The sequence below is a fragment of the Crocodylus siamensis genome, chromosome 5, assembly GCF_052110815.1.
Source record: "Crocodylus siamensis isolate JL-2025a chromosome 5, ASM5211081v1, whole genome shotgun sequence".
Classification (NCBI taxonomy): Eukaryota; Metazoa; Chordata; order Crocodylia; family Crocodylidae; genus Crocodylus; species Crocodylus siamensis.
Genome location: NC_143399.1, coordinates 23263799 through 23285788, shown reverse-complemented (window position 1 = coordinate 23285788; position 21990 = coordinate 23263799). Strand labels below are relative to the sequence as shown.

The window sequence follows — 21990 nt, the reverse complement described above, 5'->3', positions numbered from 1 at the left end:
AATCAATCTAAGTTACGCGGGGTTTTGTAAGTGCAATAGTGCACACGCTTTGGGGTGTGGGGCAAATCTTAGACCGAGATCTGTCATTTTTAAACCAGTCTGTGTGCTGAACTTCTGTTCTGTTATGGACATAGACCAGTTTCTGATCACTTATACTGGTAAAAGTGTAATGTCTATACTTGGCAATACAGTGCAAGACTGTTGGGAGCACAGGCACTACTAATGACAGACTTCAGCATACTACTGATCTTGGTGCAATGGTTTTCTTACTGTTGAAACAGCTATCTGGATAGCCATCTTTTTGTGCATAGTCCACAATAAGCCTTACAGTTTCATTCATGCCAGGTGCACTGAAGCATCAGCTGTTTTTGTTAATTAATACGTAAATGTCAAAAATAATCTGTGTAAAGGGTGAGGTAGACACTGAAGACAGAACATAAGCAGGGACTCAAGAAGGACATCTGGCATGTGCGAGAACCTGCACAGGGGTTTCCCCACATGTAGGGATCCCTTGCCAGGGATTTCCTCAGGACATGTATCTCATTGCTGTGCCGAGTCAGGGGCTTGGCACCTGGGGCTATTGTCCCAGAGGATTAGGCCCCTGAAGCCCTGGGTGCAGTAGGGGCTGAATCTGCAGGGCATCAGCCCTGGCAACATCTGTAGATGCTAATGAAGCAGATCAGCTGTGCAGGAACACATCCTGGAACAGCTGATCCTGCTCCATAGATGATGTCTCTTTCTAGCCTAAAACAATAAAGCTCTGTAGAAGTGATTATTCCAGTGCTGCTTAATTTGTAATCCATATTATAACAACTGCCAAATTCATCATTGATGTAACTTCAGTGACTTTGACAGTTACACCGAAGGGGGATTTGACTCACCATCACCTTTTTTTTAATGTTCTTGTATACTGTTACAGGTTGTTACGATGAATAGAAAAGGAATACAGTTTCCTTGCCATATAACATCCAATAGTTGTATACAGCATTCTATACTTGATACGTATGGTTTGTGACCTATTTATTGAAAAGATCTGCTTGTTACAGTAAATCTTGTGCTACAAATTGTAATACAAAGAGCAGGGTAAAAGTTAGTGGCCATTGTGAGATATGTGAGTGTGTTGACTGTGTAAATGAATCAAGTGTTACTTTCCGTTGAATCTACCAATGGCAAAGAATGCATAATTGTATTTCGTGTTTACAGTATAGTCCATGTTTGCCAACCTGGCAGTATTCTTCCTCACACCAGTGGCTGAAAGATTTTATTTCTGAAGGTCCTCAGTCAAACGTAAGTCATGCAAGACATAATGGTATGTATTTTTAACAGAACAGAAGACATAATGGTATGTATTTTTAACACAACCAAATGTTTAAGGCTGTTTCTCTTCAAATTGTGAACCCAGTTTACCTGAGGATACTCCTTCCTCTTCCCAAAGAGTTTCTTCTTTTCTTTTTTCTCTGAGGACTTGACAAAAGCTAAGTTATCTGTAGTGAATGTTCTACAGAGAATTGCAATTTTGCTGGGTCATCTAAAAGAGGATGGCCTGCAGTGAAGTAAGAGGTTGTTCTCAAATAAGACAACGCAAGAGGCAGCCAGCGACACCATTTCTGCTGCATTGTTGGAAGGGGAGATTAGCAACCTATTCATCCCAGTCTAACTACTTTAGAAGGAAGCATTCCTATCTTGCTGTATCCATGCTCTAATGTAGTAACTAATCTATGGGTTTTAAGTGGAAAGGGTAGTTGACTGTCTATTCACTAAAATGACCATCGTATTCAATCCGTAGAATAATGGAAATGACTGAATGGAAAGATCTTGAACTATGACAAGGGATACTGATGGTGGGAGAGTGATCTAAAATTCAACTCAGGTTTGCTGGAGACCCTACATACTAAGGTTTAGGAGAGTTATCAGTTTATGTAGCACTGGTGATACTCTCATCAGCTATCAAAAGGGAAGCAATGAATCCTAATTTAAAATGTATCAAGCCAGTGGAAAAGAGAAGACTTTGCAAATGTTTTGTTTGAACATCAGTGTATGTTCATTGTTATTCAACCTATTTCAGTGCCACTGTTTTAGTAATACGCTGAGCCATGTCAATAAGTTTTAATTCACTTTTAATATAAAAATTATAGAATGGTTAAGCTTGAATACTGGAATATGGAACACAAGTACTCATGTAATATGCTTATTGCAAAGAGGCAGCTCTTCAGGTGGTGCATTGTCTTACCTTTCCTTTCAAATTCATTGCCCAGTTCCAGCGCAACATTTAAACACTTGTTTTAAGTACATGACATTTTTACATTAGATCTACATGTAAGTATCTGAGTAATCCCACTGCTTTAGATCAGAGCTTCCAAATGCTTAAAAGTACACAAATGCTTAAAATGCCATCCTGAAAAAGGGACATAGAATCTGGAAGCCAAGATCTGATCTGAAAAGATACATTTATAATCTAAATATTGCTTTCAATTCTGATGTATACATATATATTAGGGTCACAGAGGTCCAGGGAAAAGAAACGAGAAAATTTTCATGTCCATTATGTTTTCCTAAGTGAAAAGTGGAGAGGATTAAATTACAGTTGTGTCCATTTTCAAAACTATCCAGTTCATTTAACTTCTTTATTAGATCTTCCAATCAAGTTACTGACTATATAGCCTTAGGTACTGATTATAGGGTGCATCTACACATGAGTTTTAATGTGCATTATCCTATTTTAATGTACATTAAAGCATCACAAAAAAACATGCTCTTTAGGTAATGCACATTAAAATAGGGTAATGCACATTTTTCTAGCACTTCATAACTAGACTTCACAATTTCTAACACTTCTAGTACTTCACAAATGCCCACAACAGTGGGCATTTTTACACATGTACGTGTTGCAATGCACCTGGTGCTGCAATGCATACAGTTGTATAAGTGGCAAAATGCATGTCAGTGCTGACAAAATGGTGGCAGAATGCTTTTGAACTAAAATACCTTGGAGGTGCTTTATTTCAAAAGTGCACCATTGCCTTTTTCTGTGTGCTGATGTGCATTTCATTGCTTATACAGCTGCATGTGGTGCAGTGAAGTTTTTCTCAAGCTTGCATGCAGGGCAGACTCGTTTAATCAAAGTGGTGGATCTCCAGTCCATTGCTGGAAAGTAAGTGTGTGCATTAATGCCCAACAGTACTAGATTTAATGAGCATTACCTAAAGCACATTAATGAATGTAGATTCACCAGCAGTCTTATAAACCATGTCTACAAATTAGCCTCTTTTAATGCACATTAAGATGTCACAAAAAAACAGACACGCTTCTTTGGGTAGGTGTGATATCTTTTATTAGACCAACTGAGTAGATGCACCACAGGCTAGACAGTGCCTGGAGCAGGCGAGACCAAGGGATTCACTGCAGGCTGGACAAAGTCACTCTGCAAGCTGTATCTGGCCCATGGGCCATATTTTGACCACCTGCTCCCCTACCACTTGCCCTTCCACTTGCTTCCCTACTGCTCTCCCAAATGCCTACCCCTCTCCCACCATCTGGCCCCCTGCCACTGCTTTTCTGTCTGCAGGAGTGGAGAGCAAAATTTTAAGGTGACCCTCCAATAATTAGATATACATGGAAAAATGTAACAAAATTGTATTTTCCATTAATAGAATCTAACTACGGGGGGTGGGGAGGAAGAGGGTGGCTCTTAAATTCAGAGTTGTCTTGGAGTTTGATAAATACAGTACAGAAAGGCAGCCCAGTGCCAAAGGCCACACAAGCTCCACTGTACAGATGTGATACATAAAAATAAGTGCATATGCCTGTGGGTGTATTGTTGAAAGGGCCTAAGGGTAGAAACAGAAGTTACTTGACATTGCATTTGTGCCACCATAAAAATGTTATGGTCCAGAGGAGGGCCACTCGTATGATCAGGGGACAACAGGGCAGGCCCTATGAGGACAGCCTACGGGACCTGAACCTGTTCAGCCTCCAAAAGAGAAGGCTGAGGGGGGATCTAGTGGCCTGTTATAAACTAGTCAGGGGGGATCAGCAGTCACTGGGGGAGTCACTGTTCCCCCGAGCACCACCAGGAGTGACCAGGAATAATGGTCACAAGCTGGCAGAGGGTAGGTTTAGGTTAGACACCAGGAGGCGCTACACGGTCAGGGTGGCTAGGGTCTAGAACCAACTTCCAAGAGAAGTGGTGCAGGCTCCTACTCTGGGGGTGTTTAAGAGGAGGTTAGATGAACATCTTGCTGGGGTCGTTTGACCCCCGTACTCTTTCCTGCCATGGCAGGGGGTCGGACTAGATGATCTGCTCAGGTCCCTTCCAACCCTAGAAACTATGAAACTATGAAACCACCTGGTACCTAGAGGTATGTAGAAAAAACATATAAAGCTGTGTCTATGTCTGAATCTCAGAATCTCTCCAAATTGATTTGGAGGGTTACAATTCGATTCGGAGAGATTAAAGGGTCCTCTGATTCAATTTGGATACGGAGATTTGGTCACTGAATTGGGCCGAATCTCTGCTGAATTGAATCATGGACGAAAGCTTTGCACAGCCCTACTGCCCAGCTTACTCTGCTAATAGAAAGCCTCTTCGGGGAATCTCAGGAATGAGGCTCCATAAACAGGGAAAGCCCGCACAGGTCCTGTGCTTCATGTAAAGGTACAGGGTAGCATGGGACTCAGGGAATCCCCAGCACCCCATGCCTCCAGGTCAGGACCTTTGCTAAGTTGTACTTCCATATGAGGCACGGGTCAGTGTGGGACCTGGGACAGCTTGATTCACTTTGTTTGCTGATTTCTGTTTTGATCCTGAGAGGTACACAAAAGCATTGTATGACCATCTGTAACAAGGTGCAGTTCACATTGACTGAAAAGGTGTTAACCAGCAGTTTTTCATGAATGCAGATAACAACCATGGTTTTTCTTCAGTTCACTATGTTCAGTTATATCACAGAGCTGAATTGTACTAATCTACCTAAATTTAGCTGTGATTAATTTAACTTGCCATAAAAAGGGAGGAACATTAGATTTCATAGATTTCATAGACACTAGGGCTAGAAGGGACCCTGGAGGATCATCGAGTCCAAGCCCCTGCCCCAGGGGCAGGAAGTCAGCAGGGATCATAGGATCCCAGCAAAATAAACATCAAAATGTCTCTTGAAGGTGTTCAAAGTGGGTGCTGGAACCACCTCCGGCAGCAGTCTATTCCAAACCTTGGAGGCTCGAACAGTAAAGAAGTTCTTCTTTATGTCCAGCCTGAAACGGTCATGGAGGAGTTTGTGACCATTCAACACCTTGTCATCCCTTGGGGCACTCTGGTGAACAAATGTTCCCCCAGATTCTGGTGAGCACCCTGATAAACTTGTAGGTGGCCATCAGATCACCCCTGAGCCTGAGCTTTTCCAGGCTAAAGAGCCCCATAGCTCTCAGTCTGTTGTTGTAAGGTCTGTTTTCCTGACCTCTGATCATGTGTGTGGCTCTTCTCTGGACTCTCTCAAGCTTCTCCACATCCTTTTTGAATTGTGGAGCCCAAAACTGGACGCAGTACTCCAGCTGCGGCCTCACCAAGGCTGAGTACAATGGGAGAATGACATCCAGGGATTTGCTTGAGAAGCATCTATGAATGCAAGTCAGTGGTTTGCTCACTTTACTAGCTGCAGCATTGCATTGAAGGCTCATGTTCATCTTGTGGTCAATCATGACCCCCAAGTCCCTTTCATCTGTAGTGCTAACCAGCGTAGCACTGCCGAGTCTATAAGGATGCTGCAGGTTTTTCCTCCCAAGGTGGAGAACCTTGAATTTTTCGGTGTTCAACACCATAAGGTTCTTGTCTGCCCATTTCATGTGCCTATCAAGATCTGCCTGGATCACCCTCCTGTCCTCAGCTGTGGATGCTTTACCCCAGAGTTTGGTGTCATCAGCGAACTTGGCCAGTCTGCTTCTGACACCAATGTCTACATCATTAATGAACATGTTAAAAAGTATAGGCCCTAGGACAGAGGCTTGAGGGATCCCACTGGTCACAGCGCACCATGACAATTGACTTCCATCCATCGCCCTCTGGGTCCTGCCGCGGAGCCAATTCCCCAGCCAGCGGATCGTGGTGAGGTTGAGGCCACAATTAGCCAGTTTTGCCAAGAGGCAATCATGAGATACCAGACCAAAGGCTTTTTTAAAGTTGAGATATATGACATCAATCTCTTCCCCCTTGTCCAGGTGATAGGTCACTTGGTCGTAAAGAGGAAATGAGATTGGTCAAGCAAGACCTACTTGCAACAAACCCAGGCTGGCTATCCATCTGGATGTTGCCATCAGCTAGTTTGTTAAGGATGGCCTCCTTGATAATCTTTTCCAAGACCTTCCCCAGGATAGAGGTCAGGCTGATGGGCCTTTAGTTTGCCGGATCCACTTTCCTCCCTTTCCTGAAGATAGGCATGACATTGGCCTTCTTCCAATCTTTGGGCACTTCACCAGAGCGCCAGGAGATCTCAAAGAGCCGTGCCAGGGGCTGAGCTATGATGCTTGCCAACTCCTATGATGCTTGCCAGCTCCTTGCATTTACATTGATGCAAATTGGTTAAGCAGGCTCTTTGAACTGTTTGTGTTTGTATTTTTTTAACCTGTAGGCAAACCTGTTAAACTTAACACAATAAACCATCCTTATATATTTTTACATAGAACTTGCTGTAAAAATTGTCTAAAAAGCTTTTAATAAATCTTAAATATTAACATTTTCAGCTGGAGTAACACTTGGGAAACAATCTTCAAGAGGAACATACTGTAAGAAAAATCAATTTATTACAGGATTGATTTGGCCCTAGAATGTTAGCAGTTTCATTTTTGCTCTCAGTAAGATGCTTCTAATATACACCTTACTGCAGTCTTCTACAGTGGAATTTCATGACAGGTTGTTGTCCTTGGCAACAGCCTTAATATATCATGAAAGGCAACAGTGAAGAAGAATATCATTATAACCCACAAAAAACACACAGCAGTTTCTTTTGTTTTTCTTCTCTAAATATTTGTTGCATAGTTGGTTGCAAATGCATCTTATAAGAGGAACACAAGGTCTGGCTTGTCAATTATGATGACAAAAACTAAGTGTGCTTAGACATTTCATCTCCATTATTGTTAACAGGATTAAAAGACCAACTGAACTGGGGCTAAATATTTTTTCTTTAGAAATGTCTCTGAAACAAGCAAAGAGCATTTAATTTGACTGTTATCTTATGGATGCATCAACACATGCAATTAATTCAACTGAATAAACTCTGGCACAGTTTATGCCAGAGTTTATTGCTTCCAGTGCTGCATTTACACGTGCACCTAGGATCACAGCACATTGAGCTGGGTTGGAGCAGCCCTGGCTGGCAGGGGACCAGGGTGGGTCAGCCTCCCAGCATGGGGCTGTTCTGACCCAGCTGAACCTACTGTGGAGGGGCTGGCTGGGGCATGGGGGTGCTCCAATGCAGGGCTAGCTGGCAGGAAGCTCCTGCACTGAAGCAGCCTCATACCCTAGCCAGCCCCTCCAGCATCTACACATGCATTGCTGCAGAGTATTTACAAATACTATCCTGCTGCAGACTTAAGTAGTTCAGTCCTGCATATGTAGACACGAGACATTTACTGTGGAGCTAATTAGTCAACTGCAGTAAATGTCTCATGTAGAAGCACCATGTTAATCCTAATGGACACGAAGTTATTTTTAACTTGGTAACTAGATTACCACATTTTAAATGCCTATTCAGAAGGCGAATGAAGCCATATTACAAGGTCCCTGTGCTATGGAACAAGAAAGGCTAAAGGCAAAAATCCTTCTCAGCATATATCACAGTACTCAACTATTGATGGGTACTTGGAGGAGCAGCGATGCTATCTGCTGCCTCCCTCATATAAGAAGTTTTGGCAATCTGAATCTATGGTGCCTGTAAAGACAATGAATAGAGATTACTTTGTTGGTGACAATCTCACCTTGTGCTTGCTGGGATCTCCCACAAAGACCTCACATCCAGGACAGGCTGATAACCATTGTGCGAGTTCTCTAAAACTTTGCTGTGTCAGACTGAAATAAGTAGTTCCCAACACATTAGGCTCTTGTCTCCCCATGTGTAAACAGCTTTGGAATGTGATTTTTGTTGCATAAACTTATTGCTTCATAAGTAAAACAGAAATAGGGGCTTGTGCAGAAACACACTTTGGGCAAAAATGTTTGGTGGAAAAAGATTTTGAGTTTTCTGATAACTGTATTTTATTTTGGGGATAATTTTTTTAAAAAGTAGACTCAGGCTTGTAAGTGTTAGGAGATCACATTCATGATCATTGTTGATTTTGTACAAATTATTTGGCTTTTAAGTGTTGACTTGTCAGAATTTGATCTTATGTACTATTTATTTTTTTCCCCATGTTTATTTTCTGAATTCTTGGGTCACAGGTAGGTATAATTTAACTCCATGTATTAGCTTTTTTGTATCATTATGCAGTAGACGGTTTGGAGCTAATGTCTTCACTTTGTGTGTAAGGCTAAGCATAAAGGAATGGGAATCAGATCACTGAATGGAGAAAGCTTTGTAAGTTGTCTCTGTAAGCTTATTATTAGAAACTTTTTTTTTTTGGTAAGAATATTTTCAGCATTCTTCTCTCTACCAAATAAACTTTATCTTCTTTTTGAACTGAGGACCCCTGAGGTTGATATTTGTGCCTAGCTACCTTGTGCTGTACTTGTGTGACTATTTGTATGTTGTGCTGATCTTTGATTTTTATACCACAGCTGCTGTAGTGGTTGCTAACTCTAACAGACAGACTTGCTAGCAATTTCTTTTTATAGGTTAAATTATTCTCTCAGCTGGAGAATTTACATTTCTGTCTGTGTGTAAGACAGAAATGAATCCCCATCGTTGTTGAAAGGAGCTAATAGATTTGTTACTCCTACCAGATTTCTTTCTGCTTCATCAATGCCTTTTTTCTTGACAACTCCCAGAAGATCATTTTTTATTACAAGTAAAGCTATCCTATTTACTTAATTTATGGCAGGCAGGTTTTTCCTTCAACAAAGGTTGGTTCAATTATGTGGTTTACTCTACATTTAGTTTGTTTTTAATAAGGTTGGCAATTTATACAAGGAATTATCCCACACTGGTATTTTTGTGCCATTTTGCAAGACAGTGGAAAGTAATCTCACAACCTATCTGATTTATCTGGAGGCAGCTAGGGATTCTAGTGTGTAACAATAAAATTATTGAGGGGGACTTTTCTCATTAGGTGCTTTGCCTGCTTGTTTTTGAGCTATGAAAACAATGTTTTTGGTAGTCCTTATCCCTTTCTCCCTCTTTCTTTGAAACCATTCAAATTGGAGCAAATAAGACTTCTCTTTAAAAACAAACAAACCCTGCTGTACAATATCACATATTACTGTTTATAGATTCTGAACCAATGACACTAAGTGGTCATAAGTACTAAAAGTTTAATTCGTTGGTTAGGACTAGGGGACTCGTTCTACAAAATACTGACCACTTGGACCTGAAATCACAGTTCTAACAGTTGCAAAAAATCATGGGTCCAAGCCTTAAATCTCCATTTCTTTTTGTATATAAATAAAATGTTAGCTTAGTACACTCCTTACTTTGTTCCTCTCATAATAATGTAGCCATCCTGATAAGATGTGACAATAGAAGCACGGCAAAATGTTAATGTACATGTTCTTGTTCTGCTCTGAAAAGAAGCCCTTTCTGTCCTTTCATGGTCCTTAATAAACGAGACATAAACCTGAAGAGACTTGAAGACTACCAAAGACTACCTACCAAAAAACAACCAGTTTTTTGGGGGCATTATATCCAAGAACTGACCATCAGAGCTTGCATTCAAAGCTGCTTATGCAAAAAGTGATTCACAGAAGGGATGAGAAATAGTAAGAACTCTTTGTTTTGCAAGGGGCAGACATATTGTGCCGAAAGGTTTTACTGCCACTTTCAATAAGAAATTTGCTGGCGCTAAATTCCTCTTTCTGGTACATTTTTATTCATTTTTTAAATTCCAAACTATATTCTGACTGTGTCAGAATGTGGGGAAAATAAGACTATCGTAGGCTTTCAGGAAGCTTTCAAATGCCAACAGAATTGTAGCTGTTTGTGTACATTGATCAAGAGCTTGCTGTTGTATGTTTATCCATATTTGAGGGGTATGAAAAACAGACATCTCTACTACATTTTGTTGGAAGTAAGTAGTTCTTTATACTTGTACAGTAACTTACCTGCCATGGCCTCTTTGTGAGTAAATATCTTATTGTCGACGGCCAAACTTATGTCATAGAACACTTCCTCTTCATCTCTATCTGCATCAAACTATTGGGAAAAACAAACAAAGTCAGGTACTTCTGGATTGGGTGAATAAATTAGATGAATGTTGTTGCATTATATGGAGTCTGATTATGGGCCCATTAAATCATAGGGAATAATTCAATTCACTTCTAAGTATTTTGCATCCAGCTTTAATTATGATTCATTCCAAGTGTGATTGCAAACAAACCTCATTTTTGTGAACCATGTTTTCATAAGCCACAGCTAAACAAAAATGCAATAAAAACGCAATAAAAACTGAGTTGTTTTAAAATGCTGACATTTTGAAGCAAAAAAAATAGTACCAAATAATAATACTACCTTAGTTGCTTTGGATAGCAGAAAAAAGTGAAAATGTAAGGTTTCTGAAATTAAAGACGGTATTTATCACTACTTTTTATTTTAGAAGGAAACTGTTATGAACATTTAATTTGTAAGTCAAAACTATTCAGCATTCTCAGACCTGTGGATGAAGCTATTTTTTATGGGGAGTGCACACACTGTTTATTCAGTACTCCAGTGAGTTACTGGAAAAATGAAAAATCCTGTTATCTTGTGGGGGGGGGGAGGGGTTCACCCCAAACAAAAAGAAAGCTGAGCTTTGCCTAGCAGTGTCTCATCACTGTGCAGAAAAGCACTACACATACACAGTAAAAGCTTTGTTATCCAGCACCCACGGGGAATGGAGGGTGCTGGATAACAAAATATGCCAGATAACTGAGCGGCCCGAACTGGCATCTTTGCCTGTTTGGGCCGCCGCCTGTCCCACTGTGTTGCCACCCCTCCTGCCGCACTGCTGCCCCTCCCACAGGCCCTGTGGATCCTGAGGGACAGGGTGGGGGGACCCGCACAGCCTGTTGTGCCCCCGGGCCATGGGGGCTTGGTAGCACAGGCTGCTTTCCCCCAGGCCATGGGGGCTCCATGAAACCGGAAGTGCCATGGTGGGCACTTCAAGTTTCACTTTTCCATTACAAGCCCTTAAAAGCCAGCATGCTGGTTAACAAAGCATGCCGGCTTGTAAGGTGCCGGTTAGCACCGATTTTGTTGTACACACAGAGACACACATTTTCCAGCATACCAAACATGAAGCGTGCTGGGAAGGCAGGTGCCCAGCACTCTGGTGGTGGGGTGGGGGCAGAGGGAACAGAGGGAGAGCTGCAAGCCCCCCTTCCCCCCACCAAAAAGATGCACCCTTTCCCCTAGCAACCATGAGGCTTCTGGTGCTATGGGAGCAAGAACATGGGAGCAGTGTCTGCACCTGCCCCACCTCCACTAACACCAGCAATAATGATAACCCCCAGCACCACCAGCATGACAAGCACCGGCATGACAGTCTCTTCCACCTCAATTTCAGTTCCCAGCCTGAGCCTTCCAGTGGCAGAGGAGGACCTGGATCTGGAAGCAGTGGAGCTGAGTGCCATAGCCAGAGAAGTTCTGGGGAAGGAGGTGGGGAATCTGAGTTTGTGCTCCACACCTCTCGAAGTTCCCCTAGATCCAGGTCTCCTTTTCTGGAAGGCAGTGTGGAGGAGGTTGTGGAGGAAGGTGCCTCAGCTTACCCTGTTGTTGTGCCTCTGCCTGCTGAGGAGGGGGATAAGGGAGGATCCACACCTACACCCAAGAAGCGAGGGGGTAGTGTGGTATGGGATCATTCTGAGGTGGCAGATGATCCCACATATGCTATCTGCCTGAACTGCTGATGCAAGACCAGCTGGGCAAGGAGGTGAAACACTTCAGCACCATGGGGAAACTGATGCATCTCAGGAGGCACCATCCCCTTGCCCTTGCTCCTTCTCAGCCTGGCACCAGTGGGAGTGTGCTCAAAGGGAAGTCCCCCTCTTGCTCCAAAGACCCCATCCATCAGGAGCAGAGGCATACCACACTGGACCAGTGGGAGAAAGGCAGATGGAAAGGGGGGCACATTCCAAAGGCGAGCGAGGTCACCGAGAGCATTGGGGAGATGCTTGCTCTGGATGGCCAGCCCTTCTCCTTTGTTGAGCGGCCAGGATTCGGGTGGCTCATGGTGCTTGTGGCCCCATCATACTGTATGCCCGTATGCACCACCTTCAGCAGGATGGTGGTGCCCTCCCTATATGAAGCATGCAGGGAGTACTTGAGGGAGGAGCTGCACAGAGCAGGTCTGCAGGTGCCCTTATACTTCACCTCAGACATCTGGAGCAGATGGGGTGAAGATTATGCCTACCTCTCCCTCACAAGGCACTGGTGTGATCAGTTAGGCTGTCAGTGGGCTCTGTTTCAAGCAGAAGTGATGGATGAGTCCCACATGGCAACAGTGATCATGGGGGCCATGAACCACATGGTGCAGGGGGGGCTTGTTGGGCAGGGCGAGCTCACCCACAGTTTCATGGTCACCAACAGGGGGGCCAATATGGTTAAGGTGGTGCATGATGACAACTTTGTTGGCATCTGCTGTGTGGCACACAAGTTCCACCTCATAGGCCTTGGAGGGGGACAGGGCTGCTAGTGATGGTGCTGTCGCAACCAGCCAGCTTATTTCAAAATGCAGGAAGGTGGTGGGCTACTTCCACTGGATCATCAAGGGGGGAAAGATGCTGTGGGACAAACTGGCAGAGCTGAGCATCCTGCAGCACAAAATCATGCAGGATGTGCAGACTCCATGGAACTCCATGTACCTGATGCTCGAGAGGCTCGTGGAGCAACAGAAGGCCATGCTTGGGGAGACTGGGATCAGTGGCCCCCTTGAAATGGAGTGGGACACCATCTCCCAGATCTTGGTGGTCTACTGCTGTCACTAGATGTGCAAGCACTGGTGAAGCAGCTGAAGGAGGGCATAAAGAAATGGCTGGATCCATTCCAGTCCAGTACGGTCCATGTGCTGGTGGCCATGTGCAACCTGAGGGTGAAGGGGAGCATGTGCACCAGCAAAACCCTGGATCACTGGATGGAGGTGCTGGTGAACAGAGTCAGGGAGGGAAAAGGGCAGAGGTGGGGGGATGTGGAAGAGGAGGGAAACCACTGTTCCATCCCAGCTCTCCATCTACAAGCCAATCTCCTCCATGCAGATGCTGCCAATGTGGGCCAAGGGCATGGCTTCCATGTTGGGGTCCAGATTCACCAGACCGCAGTATTGGGCAGGTAGTGCTGAGGCCTTAGTGGCTACCTATCTTGCCGAGGACACGGAGCTGCTGCTCTGTGACCCCTTGTCCTACTGAGAAAGCCACTGCCAGATGTTGCAGGATCTGGCCACGGTTGCCCAGGAATATCTGTCCTGTCCACCGACCAGTGTTTTGAGCGAGAGGGTGTTCAGTATTACTGGGGATGCAGTGACAGCCCACCATACCTCCTTGGATTCTGGTTTGCTGGAGCAGCTGGCATTCCTCAAAGTGAACCTCTCACTGCTGGGTTTCCCCAAGCTCCATATGCAGACAGAGTGAGAACCACCCTCCTCACTCCGTCTGCACCTATTTCCCTTTTTGATTAAAAATACTCCACCATTTAATGCCCCATTTTTAGAGACAGAGGTAGCACTCAGTCACCAGTCAGCAAGGGAAGAACATCTCCCTACTGAACTCCCATTGCAGGGTGAACTTGGAGGTATGGACTGGGGCTATGGGGAAGGAGGACCCCAAGTCCTGGGCATGACCTAAAACTGCACCCTTCCAGGGTTGGGAGGCCTGGTGGGAGTGCTGGTGGTGCGGCAGCCCCCAAGAAATGCCAGAACCACAAACCTCTCTGGAGAAAGGTGGGTTTCCTTCAGCCTTATAACCTCCAGCCACCACACACACACACAGACCTGGCTAAGGAAAGCCCAGACCTGTAAGATCTCTGAGAGGCCCGAGGCTTGCTGGTTGCAGTGGAGTTGTGAGGCTCCAGGTGAGCTTAGCTACCTGGGATGCCATCTGCAAGGCATGGGCTGCAGTGTAGAGGAGGTATGGAGCTGCAGAATGGATGTCACCCTTAGACACCACCTGGGAGGCTGGGGGGCAAGTGCCAGCAGGGCATAGCCTCTGCTGCCAGTGCTGCTGCACCTGTATCCCATGCCCCTCTGTGCTGGCTGGCAAGTGATGGCAGTGCCCACCCTCCCTCCTGCACCCTCCTCACGCCAGCTAGCCCATCCTCCCATGCTGGTAGACAAGTGGTGCTGGAGGTGGGCAATAGGGCAGGTGGGTTAGAGTAGGGAGTGCTGTAAGAGTTGATCCACCAGGGCCTCCTGCATGCAGTGCCCTGGCCCCTGCTGGCAGGTGTGTGGCTCACCTGGGGCCTCACTGGAGGGCACTTGTTGCTGGCGCTGCCACTGCAGCTCATGCTACCTCCACCAGGCCACCTCCACCCAGCATGTCTTCTTTGCCCAGGCCTCCCTGAAAGCCTCTCCTCAGGCCTTGCAAATATTGTGCATCATGCATGCTGTGACCATGACCCGGGGAGGTTTTGGCTACCCTGAGGCAGGCTATGAGGGACCACCAGTGGTCTCTGAGGTGGCCAAGGGTGCACTTGATGAGGGCATGGGTTCTTCCAAGGGACCAGTTAAAATGGGCCTGGTGGGGGTCCAGGTGCCTGGTTGAAGGGTCTTATCAGCCACAGGAGTAGCTGGTAGACTGGGTTCCAGAAGAGGAGGGGTAGGATGACAATGGTGGGCCAACAGGATGACTGAGGTGGCTAGGAGGATCTGGGGACCCTGGGTGCCAGAGACAGGGGCTGGGGCAGCCATGGCTGAGAAGTGCATATGGGGCAGGAGCAGAGCTGCTATGTGCTGCCTGTGTCCATGCCACACTGCTTCTCTCAACACAGAAAGTGTCTGGCCAGACTGCACAAAGCCAGGGTGTGTTTTAAAGATGGCTGCCACATACTGGCAGCTGGGTCTGGCTTCAAAATGACTGCCAAGTGCTGGCAGCTGGGTCCACAGGCTGGAGCTCTCCCTGGTGGCCAAAGGGGGACATGGCAGAGGTGGAGGGAACTGGCACTAAATTTAATGCCAGTTCTCTACATGTGTAGACACCTGCCAAAATCAGTTACCGCGCAGTAAATTTAGTTGTGACTTACTACATATGTAAACATGCCCAAAGGGTGCTAAATCAACCTTTTTATGTTTAACAAATGGTAACAAAATCCTGTGATATTAAGTATTTTTGGCATTCCATCTTTGAATCTGGGATATTGATAATTCTTGAAAATAATATTTTTAATCACTACAAGAACATGGATCTATACTATATGTGCAGGCCTTTTGTGAAAGAGAATTTCAGAGCCTAAAGGTTGTGTATTGGCTGCTAATTTTTCTATTTGTGTTTTTTTGGAGGACAAAGAATAACAAATTTCAAAGCATATGTTTCATATGATGAAATGCATTTTTATAATCTTTTACATTTGTTAAATGGTAAACTTGTACAAACAAGGAACCCTAAAATAAGATTCTACCTGGAAAAGAGTCTATAAAAATGGCTCCATTTTAGTCAACAAATTTCATTCAGCTTCATTTACTTAATTTTGGTCCTGATCCTGCAGTTGGGGATTTGTACTGGAGACCCCCTCCTTCCACAGAGATCCATTGCCTTTACTGGGTCTCTGCATGAGTGTAGGAATATTCTTACTTGGAACTTCTTGCAGGATCATGTACTATACATTTAAAAATATTTTCTACTGCTTTTAGTTCTGTAATCCCTAGAAATAAAATAAAATAAAGCACAACAGGCAGAGATGGATACTACAGCCTCTTGTTCACTCTCAACAGAATTGCATACTAAATTCCAGCCTTTCGCTGAAGGCAATCAGGTTGCACAAGTGGGCAAATTCTGTGCTACACAATATTTAATGCTAAGAACATTGCATGAGAGCAAATTATACCCAGCTTGATGCTTCACTTCAAAATTTAGTTTACAGAAAGCAGAGAACCCCACCCCGCCACAATTTTTACTTGTAAAATAAGCATATATGTTCTGGAAGCTTCTGAGGGAACATAATGATTCCATTGTTAAAACATCACATTTCAGATTTATTATAAGTAGAAATATACACTATCTGAAAATAATGATTTAAGTCATAGCAAGCATTGACTAATAAAGCAGTGTTATTTAGGATTTGTAAATGCATCATTACTTCCCTTGGCCCAAACTGTATCTCAGGTTGCAAAATACATGTTCATTGACATTACGGTTTATGCAGCATCCTGTTCCTTGCCACAAATATTTCTTTCACAAAATATTATAAACTAAGTAATATAAGGAACAATATTATACTCTGTTTAATGCTTTTCATGTTAATGCATTATTATTATTCTTATGTTGGAGTTTTCCTTTTTTATTTGTTCGAGCTTTGGTCAAAACATAAAATCAGCTTTTTTGGCTTTTTTTTTTCAGTTCTGTGTATCTTTTGATTACTGTTGTCTAAGTCTTTATAAGCTTCCAAAAGCAGGACAATCCCACTCAACTGTGTAGCTTCATTATCCTCTTTTATATTGAAAACCACTAAAATTTATGGCATGTGGCATACTTACAGACTACGTTTCCTCATTCCAACCAAAAATTAAGCAGCAATGATGGAAAATATTTTGAATTTGTGGGCACTTTCACAGTTGCTGACACAAGCAAAAAGTCAACATTATTTACTATTTGCTTTATGACAGAGATTCCCTCTGATACCTTTAAAAGGAGCCTGAAACAATTTAGAGCATAGAGCCTGAAATAATTGTTTCCTTAGATTCAACATGTTGGTTTTCATTCTTAAAATGTGTATTTAAAAGTAACAAAAAAACAGTAATAAAAAGAAAATTGCACCAGTTCAGAGAACAGCCCTATTACAATACAGGAACCAGATGTATAACATACGATACATCCCTGTCATTCAGAACATTTTACCACAAAGCAGAAAGTTATGCAAGAGATTGGTAGGCTCTGAAGCCAGTAGGAAGTGAGAGATGGGCTCTGATAAAAGAAAGGTTTGTATGGGGAGTACAGAAGTATGACAAAATGACCAGAAAAATGCTGATTGACCAGGGAGAAAATCAAGAGTCAGTCATATCCAACCAAAACAGTCTGAGACCCAGAAGGCAAGGTTCTTTGGGCAGATGTGACCCAGTGCTCTTTTTTTGTTTGTATAGATTTTTAAAATCTAATATTAAAGGGCACATCTACATGTGCATTAATGTGCTTTAGTTAATGCACATTAAATCTAATACCTCCATTGTGAGGGCACTTCTACATGTGCTCCAGGAGTGTAATCACCACAATCCAACAGACCTAATTAATTGAGTCTGCTTTGATGCACTGTAAATACTAGGAAAATGTGCATTAACCTGTCTTAATGAACTGAAGAGCATGGTTTAAAATTATGCTTAATGCTCATTACCCTATTTTAATAGGCTAAATAGCATGATTTTTTAGTGATGCTTTAAAGTGCATTAAAATAGGCTGATGCACTTTAAAGCACGTGTAGATGTGTACAAAATGATGCAGGTATGGCAAAATGCATTCTGGGTTCTGTACTTGAAGAAAAATGTTATTTGGAAACAGGCTCTTAATAAAATTCAAGTGGGAGTTTATAGGGAAATCATTTGGAATTGTAACACAGGCACTGTACTATGCAGTTGTAGGTGCGCTCCTGTTTCCATGGCTGCTTTGTTTGTGACTGCAGGAATTTATAGAGATTCTGAACTACAATTTTTTTTCTCTATGTCCTAAATAGATTTAGGATGGTCTGAATAACTGCCTTCTATTCTGTCTAAATCAAACTTAGCTACCATAGTGTAAACAGGGGTGGGCAATTATTTTGGGCAGAGGGACGCTTACTGAGTTTTGGCAAGCTATCGAGGGCCACATGACAGGCAGCCAGGGGCAGATAAATATTAATTTTCTAGATTTTTCAGTGGCCCCACAGGCCACATAAAATGACCTGGCAGGCTGCATTTGGCCCACAGGCAACATTTTGCCCACCCCAGAGGGGTCCAATAAAACTACTAGCCAAATAAACACCTATATTAAAGGTCTGCTTTTGCCAGCCTTCTACACTTATGTGGCAGAACTGAGTTGTTTTGTTGCTACTCATTTCTGTACCCACTAAACTCAGAGGATTCATGGCTTTTTAAACAGGAAAAATACAGGTTTTTAAACTCTCTGCAGGCTTTCATTCAGTTTGGTTTGCAGATATTTTGGTTTTGATGTTGACATCAATATTTAGGAGAAAACTGAGCTACTAAGAGAGATTTTCCCTCAATATTTTCTTCTTTGTTGCATCAGATAAATGGTGAGTCTATTCCCAGATTCATACACTGTGTACTCTGCTGGATGATATGACACTGATCCTGACTTATATATCAAAAGACAGTATGCTAGGTTTTTGATAATGTAGTGATGAATATCCTGAGATCCTGGCTGTGTGCTGTAAATAACCTCTCAGGGGAGAACAGTTGTACTTCTTGTTTTCAGGCTCAAAACAATTAGGGCTTTTAAGTATGCTCACAGTGACTTCTGTTCAACAGAACGAGGAGTATCTCCAGTACTTTTGAATATTTATGGAGTTCGATATTCAAGAAATGGAAGTTTGGCAACACCATGACTTAAAATAAGGAGAGAAGGATAGCACAGAAAGAGAGGACGGTTTAGAGTCCCAATGCAAATTGGGCAGATCCATCTGCCAGCCTGATCTGTTGTCTCAGGAGGTCTGTTGTTTGCCTGGAGCCTGGATCTGAGATGTCATGGAAGGATTATTGAGACTCATCTGGCCCTTTGACTGCTACCATATGCTGCTCATCCATGTGGGCATCCATGGTGGGGGGGGGCCCTGAGCAGATCAGAAGTGACCACAGGGCTCTGGGTGCAAGAGTGAAAGGGAGAGGGGCTCAGGTGGTTTTCTCCTTGATCCTTCTGGTCAAGGGGAAGGGCACAGGAGCAGATGCATCCTGGAGATCAATGCATGGCAGAGCAGATGGTGTTGCCAGCAGGGCTTTGGCTTCTTCAACCATAGGATGTTGTTCCAAGAAGAAGGATTGCTAGGAAGAGATAGGATCCACCCAGTGAAAAGAGGGAAGAGCATCTTTGCAGACAGGCTTGCTAACGTAGTGAGAAGGGCTTTAAAAATTATGTTTGCCAAAGGACAGAGACCAACACTCTGAGGTAGGTGAGGAAGTGGGTGACTTAGAGGAAGCACAAGCAGGAGGAGACTACAGGGGAAGTAGGGCAATCAGCTAGTTACCTCAGATGTCTGTAGAGCTGTATGATTGCTGAACTCCAGTGTAAAACTGGAGATAGGCCTGCCGAAAGTCTCTGGGTTAGGGTAAGGAGGGAGAACAATAATGGTGATGCTCTGGTAGGTGCCTGCTATAGACCACCAGACCAGGAGGATGAGGTGTTTGAGGCTTTCTTCAAAAACCCAGTGGAAGTTTCCAGATCACAGGCCCTGGCTCTCATGGGGGATTTCAATCACTCTGAAATCTACAGGAAGGGCAATACAGCACTGCACAGGCAATCCAGGAAGTTTCTGGATAGTGTTAGGGACAACTTTCTGGTGCATACCTACAGGCTGGGGAACTCCCTTCTTGTCAGCACAGAAGCAGAAAAGGATCTTGGAGTCACTATTGATTCCAAGATGAACATGGTTCGCCAATGTGAGGACGCAGTCAGGAAGGCTAACCGCACTTTGTCATGCATCCATAGATGCATCATGAGCAGGTCCAAGGTGGTGATACTCCCCTTCTATGCGGCACTGGTCAGGCCGCAGCTGGAGTACTGCGTCCAGTTCTGGGCACCGCACTTCAGGAGGGATGTGGACAACGTGGAGAGGGTCCAGAGGAGGGCCACTCACATGATTAGGGGGCAGTAAGGCAGGCCCTATGAGGAGAGGCTATGGGACCTGAACCTGTTCAGCCTCCATAAAAGAAGGCTGTGAGGGGATCTGGTGGCTGCCTATAAACTTGCCAAGGGGGACCAGCAGGCAATGGGAGAGTCTCTGTTCCCCCAAGCACTACCGGGGGGTAACAAGGAACAATGTCCATAAATTGACTGAGAGTAGATTCAGGCTAGATATCAGGAGGCACTATTTCACTGTCAGGGTGGCTAGGAGTTGGAACCAACTTCTAAGGGAAGTGGTGCTTGCTCCTACCCTGGGGGTCTTCAAAAGGAGGACCCCAGCATCCTTTCCTGCTCATGGCAGGGGTCAGACTAGATGATCTGCTTAGGTCCCTTCTGACCCTACAAACTATGAAACTTCCTGGTGCAGATGTTGGAAAGTCCAACTTGGGACCATCCTCTTTTTCATCTGCTGCTTGCAAACAGGAACAGTTGGTGGGGAATGTAGTAGTGGATAGCAAGTTGGGCAGCAGTGACCATGAGATTACTGAGTCCAGGATCCCGAGGAAAGGAAGGATGGTGAGCAGCGGAGTAAGGACCCTGGACTTAGGGAACTGATGAGCAAGATCCCTTGGGAGGCCAGTCTGAGGGGGAGAGGAGTCCAGAACTGGCTGTACTTTAAAGAAGCCTCACTGAGAGTGCAGGAACAAACTATCCCAATGTACAGGAAGACTAGCAAGTATGGCAGAAAACCAGCTTGACTTAACAGTGAATTCTTCAGTAAGCTAAATCACAGAAATGAAGCTCATAAGAAGTGGAAACTAGCACAAACAATTAGGGAGGGGTATAAGAGTATTGCTTGAGCACGTAGGGATGAAGTCAGGAAGGGCAAGGCACAACTGGAGTTGCAGCTATCAAGGAACATGAAGAGTAACAAGAAGGATTTTTATAAGTATGTTAGTAACAAGAAGAGGATCAGGGAAAGTGTGGGTCCCTTACTGAATGGGGGAGGCAACTAGTGATAGAGAATGTAGAAAAGGCTTTTTTCACCTCAGTCTTCACAGGGAAAATCAGCTGCCAGGCTACTGCCCCTGGCAGCACAGTTTGGGAGGAGGTGAGCAGCCCTCAGTGGTGAAAGAACAGGTGAAGGACTATTTGGAAAAGCTGGACATATACTACATATACAAGTGCATGGGGCTGGATGGGATGCACCCAAGGGTGCTGAGGGAGTTGTCCAATGTGACTGCAGAGCCACTGGCCATCATCTTTGAAAACTCATGGCAATTGGGAGAGGTCCTGGATGATTGGAAAAGGGCAAATATAGTGCTCATATTTAAGAAAGGGGAAAAGAACAATCCAGAGAACTGGTATAGACTGGTCAGTCTCACCTTAGTCACTGGAAAAATCATGGAGCAGGTCCTCAAGGAATTCATTTCTAAGCACTCTGAGAATGAGGTGATTAGGAACAGTCAGCATGGATTCACTAAGGGCAAATCATGCCTGACTAACCTGATTGTCTTCTATGATGGCTCTGTGGATGTTGGAAGAGCAGTGGATGTGATATACCTTGACTTTTGCAAGGAATTTGATATGGTCTCTAACAACATTCTTGCAAGTAAGCTAAGGAAATATGGGTTGGATGAATGGACTGTAAGGTGGATAGAAAATTGGCTGGATCATTGGGCCCAAAGGATAATAATCAATGGCTTGATATCAAGTGGAGTGCCCCAGGGGTCAGTCCTAGAGCTGGTTTTGTTCAATATCTTCATCAACAACCTGGGAGATAGGATGGATTGCACCTTCAGCAAGTTTGTGGATGACACCAAGCTGGGGGGAGTAGTAGATATGCTGGAGAGTAAACCTAGGATTTAGAGAGACCTAAACAAATTGGAGGACTGGCCTAAAAGAAA

The 21990-nt window shown here is 44.1% G+C and overlaps 1 protein-coding gene across 1 annotated transcript in view; it reads right to left on the bottom strand.

The window, feature by feature from the left end:
• The window catches only part of AK5 (adenylate kinase 5), a 155855-nt gene that overhangs the window by 61688 nt on the left and 72177 nt on the right, over positions 1–21990 (bottom strand). Inside the window, exon 7 of the mRNA XM_090050357.1 lies at positions 10241–10331. Within this exon, the coding sequence (XP_089906483.1) occupies positions 10241–10331 (91 nt within the window). The remainder of the gene's footprint in view (positions 1–10240; positions 10332–21990) is intronic.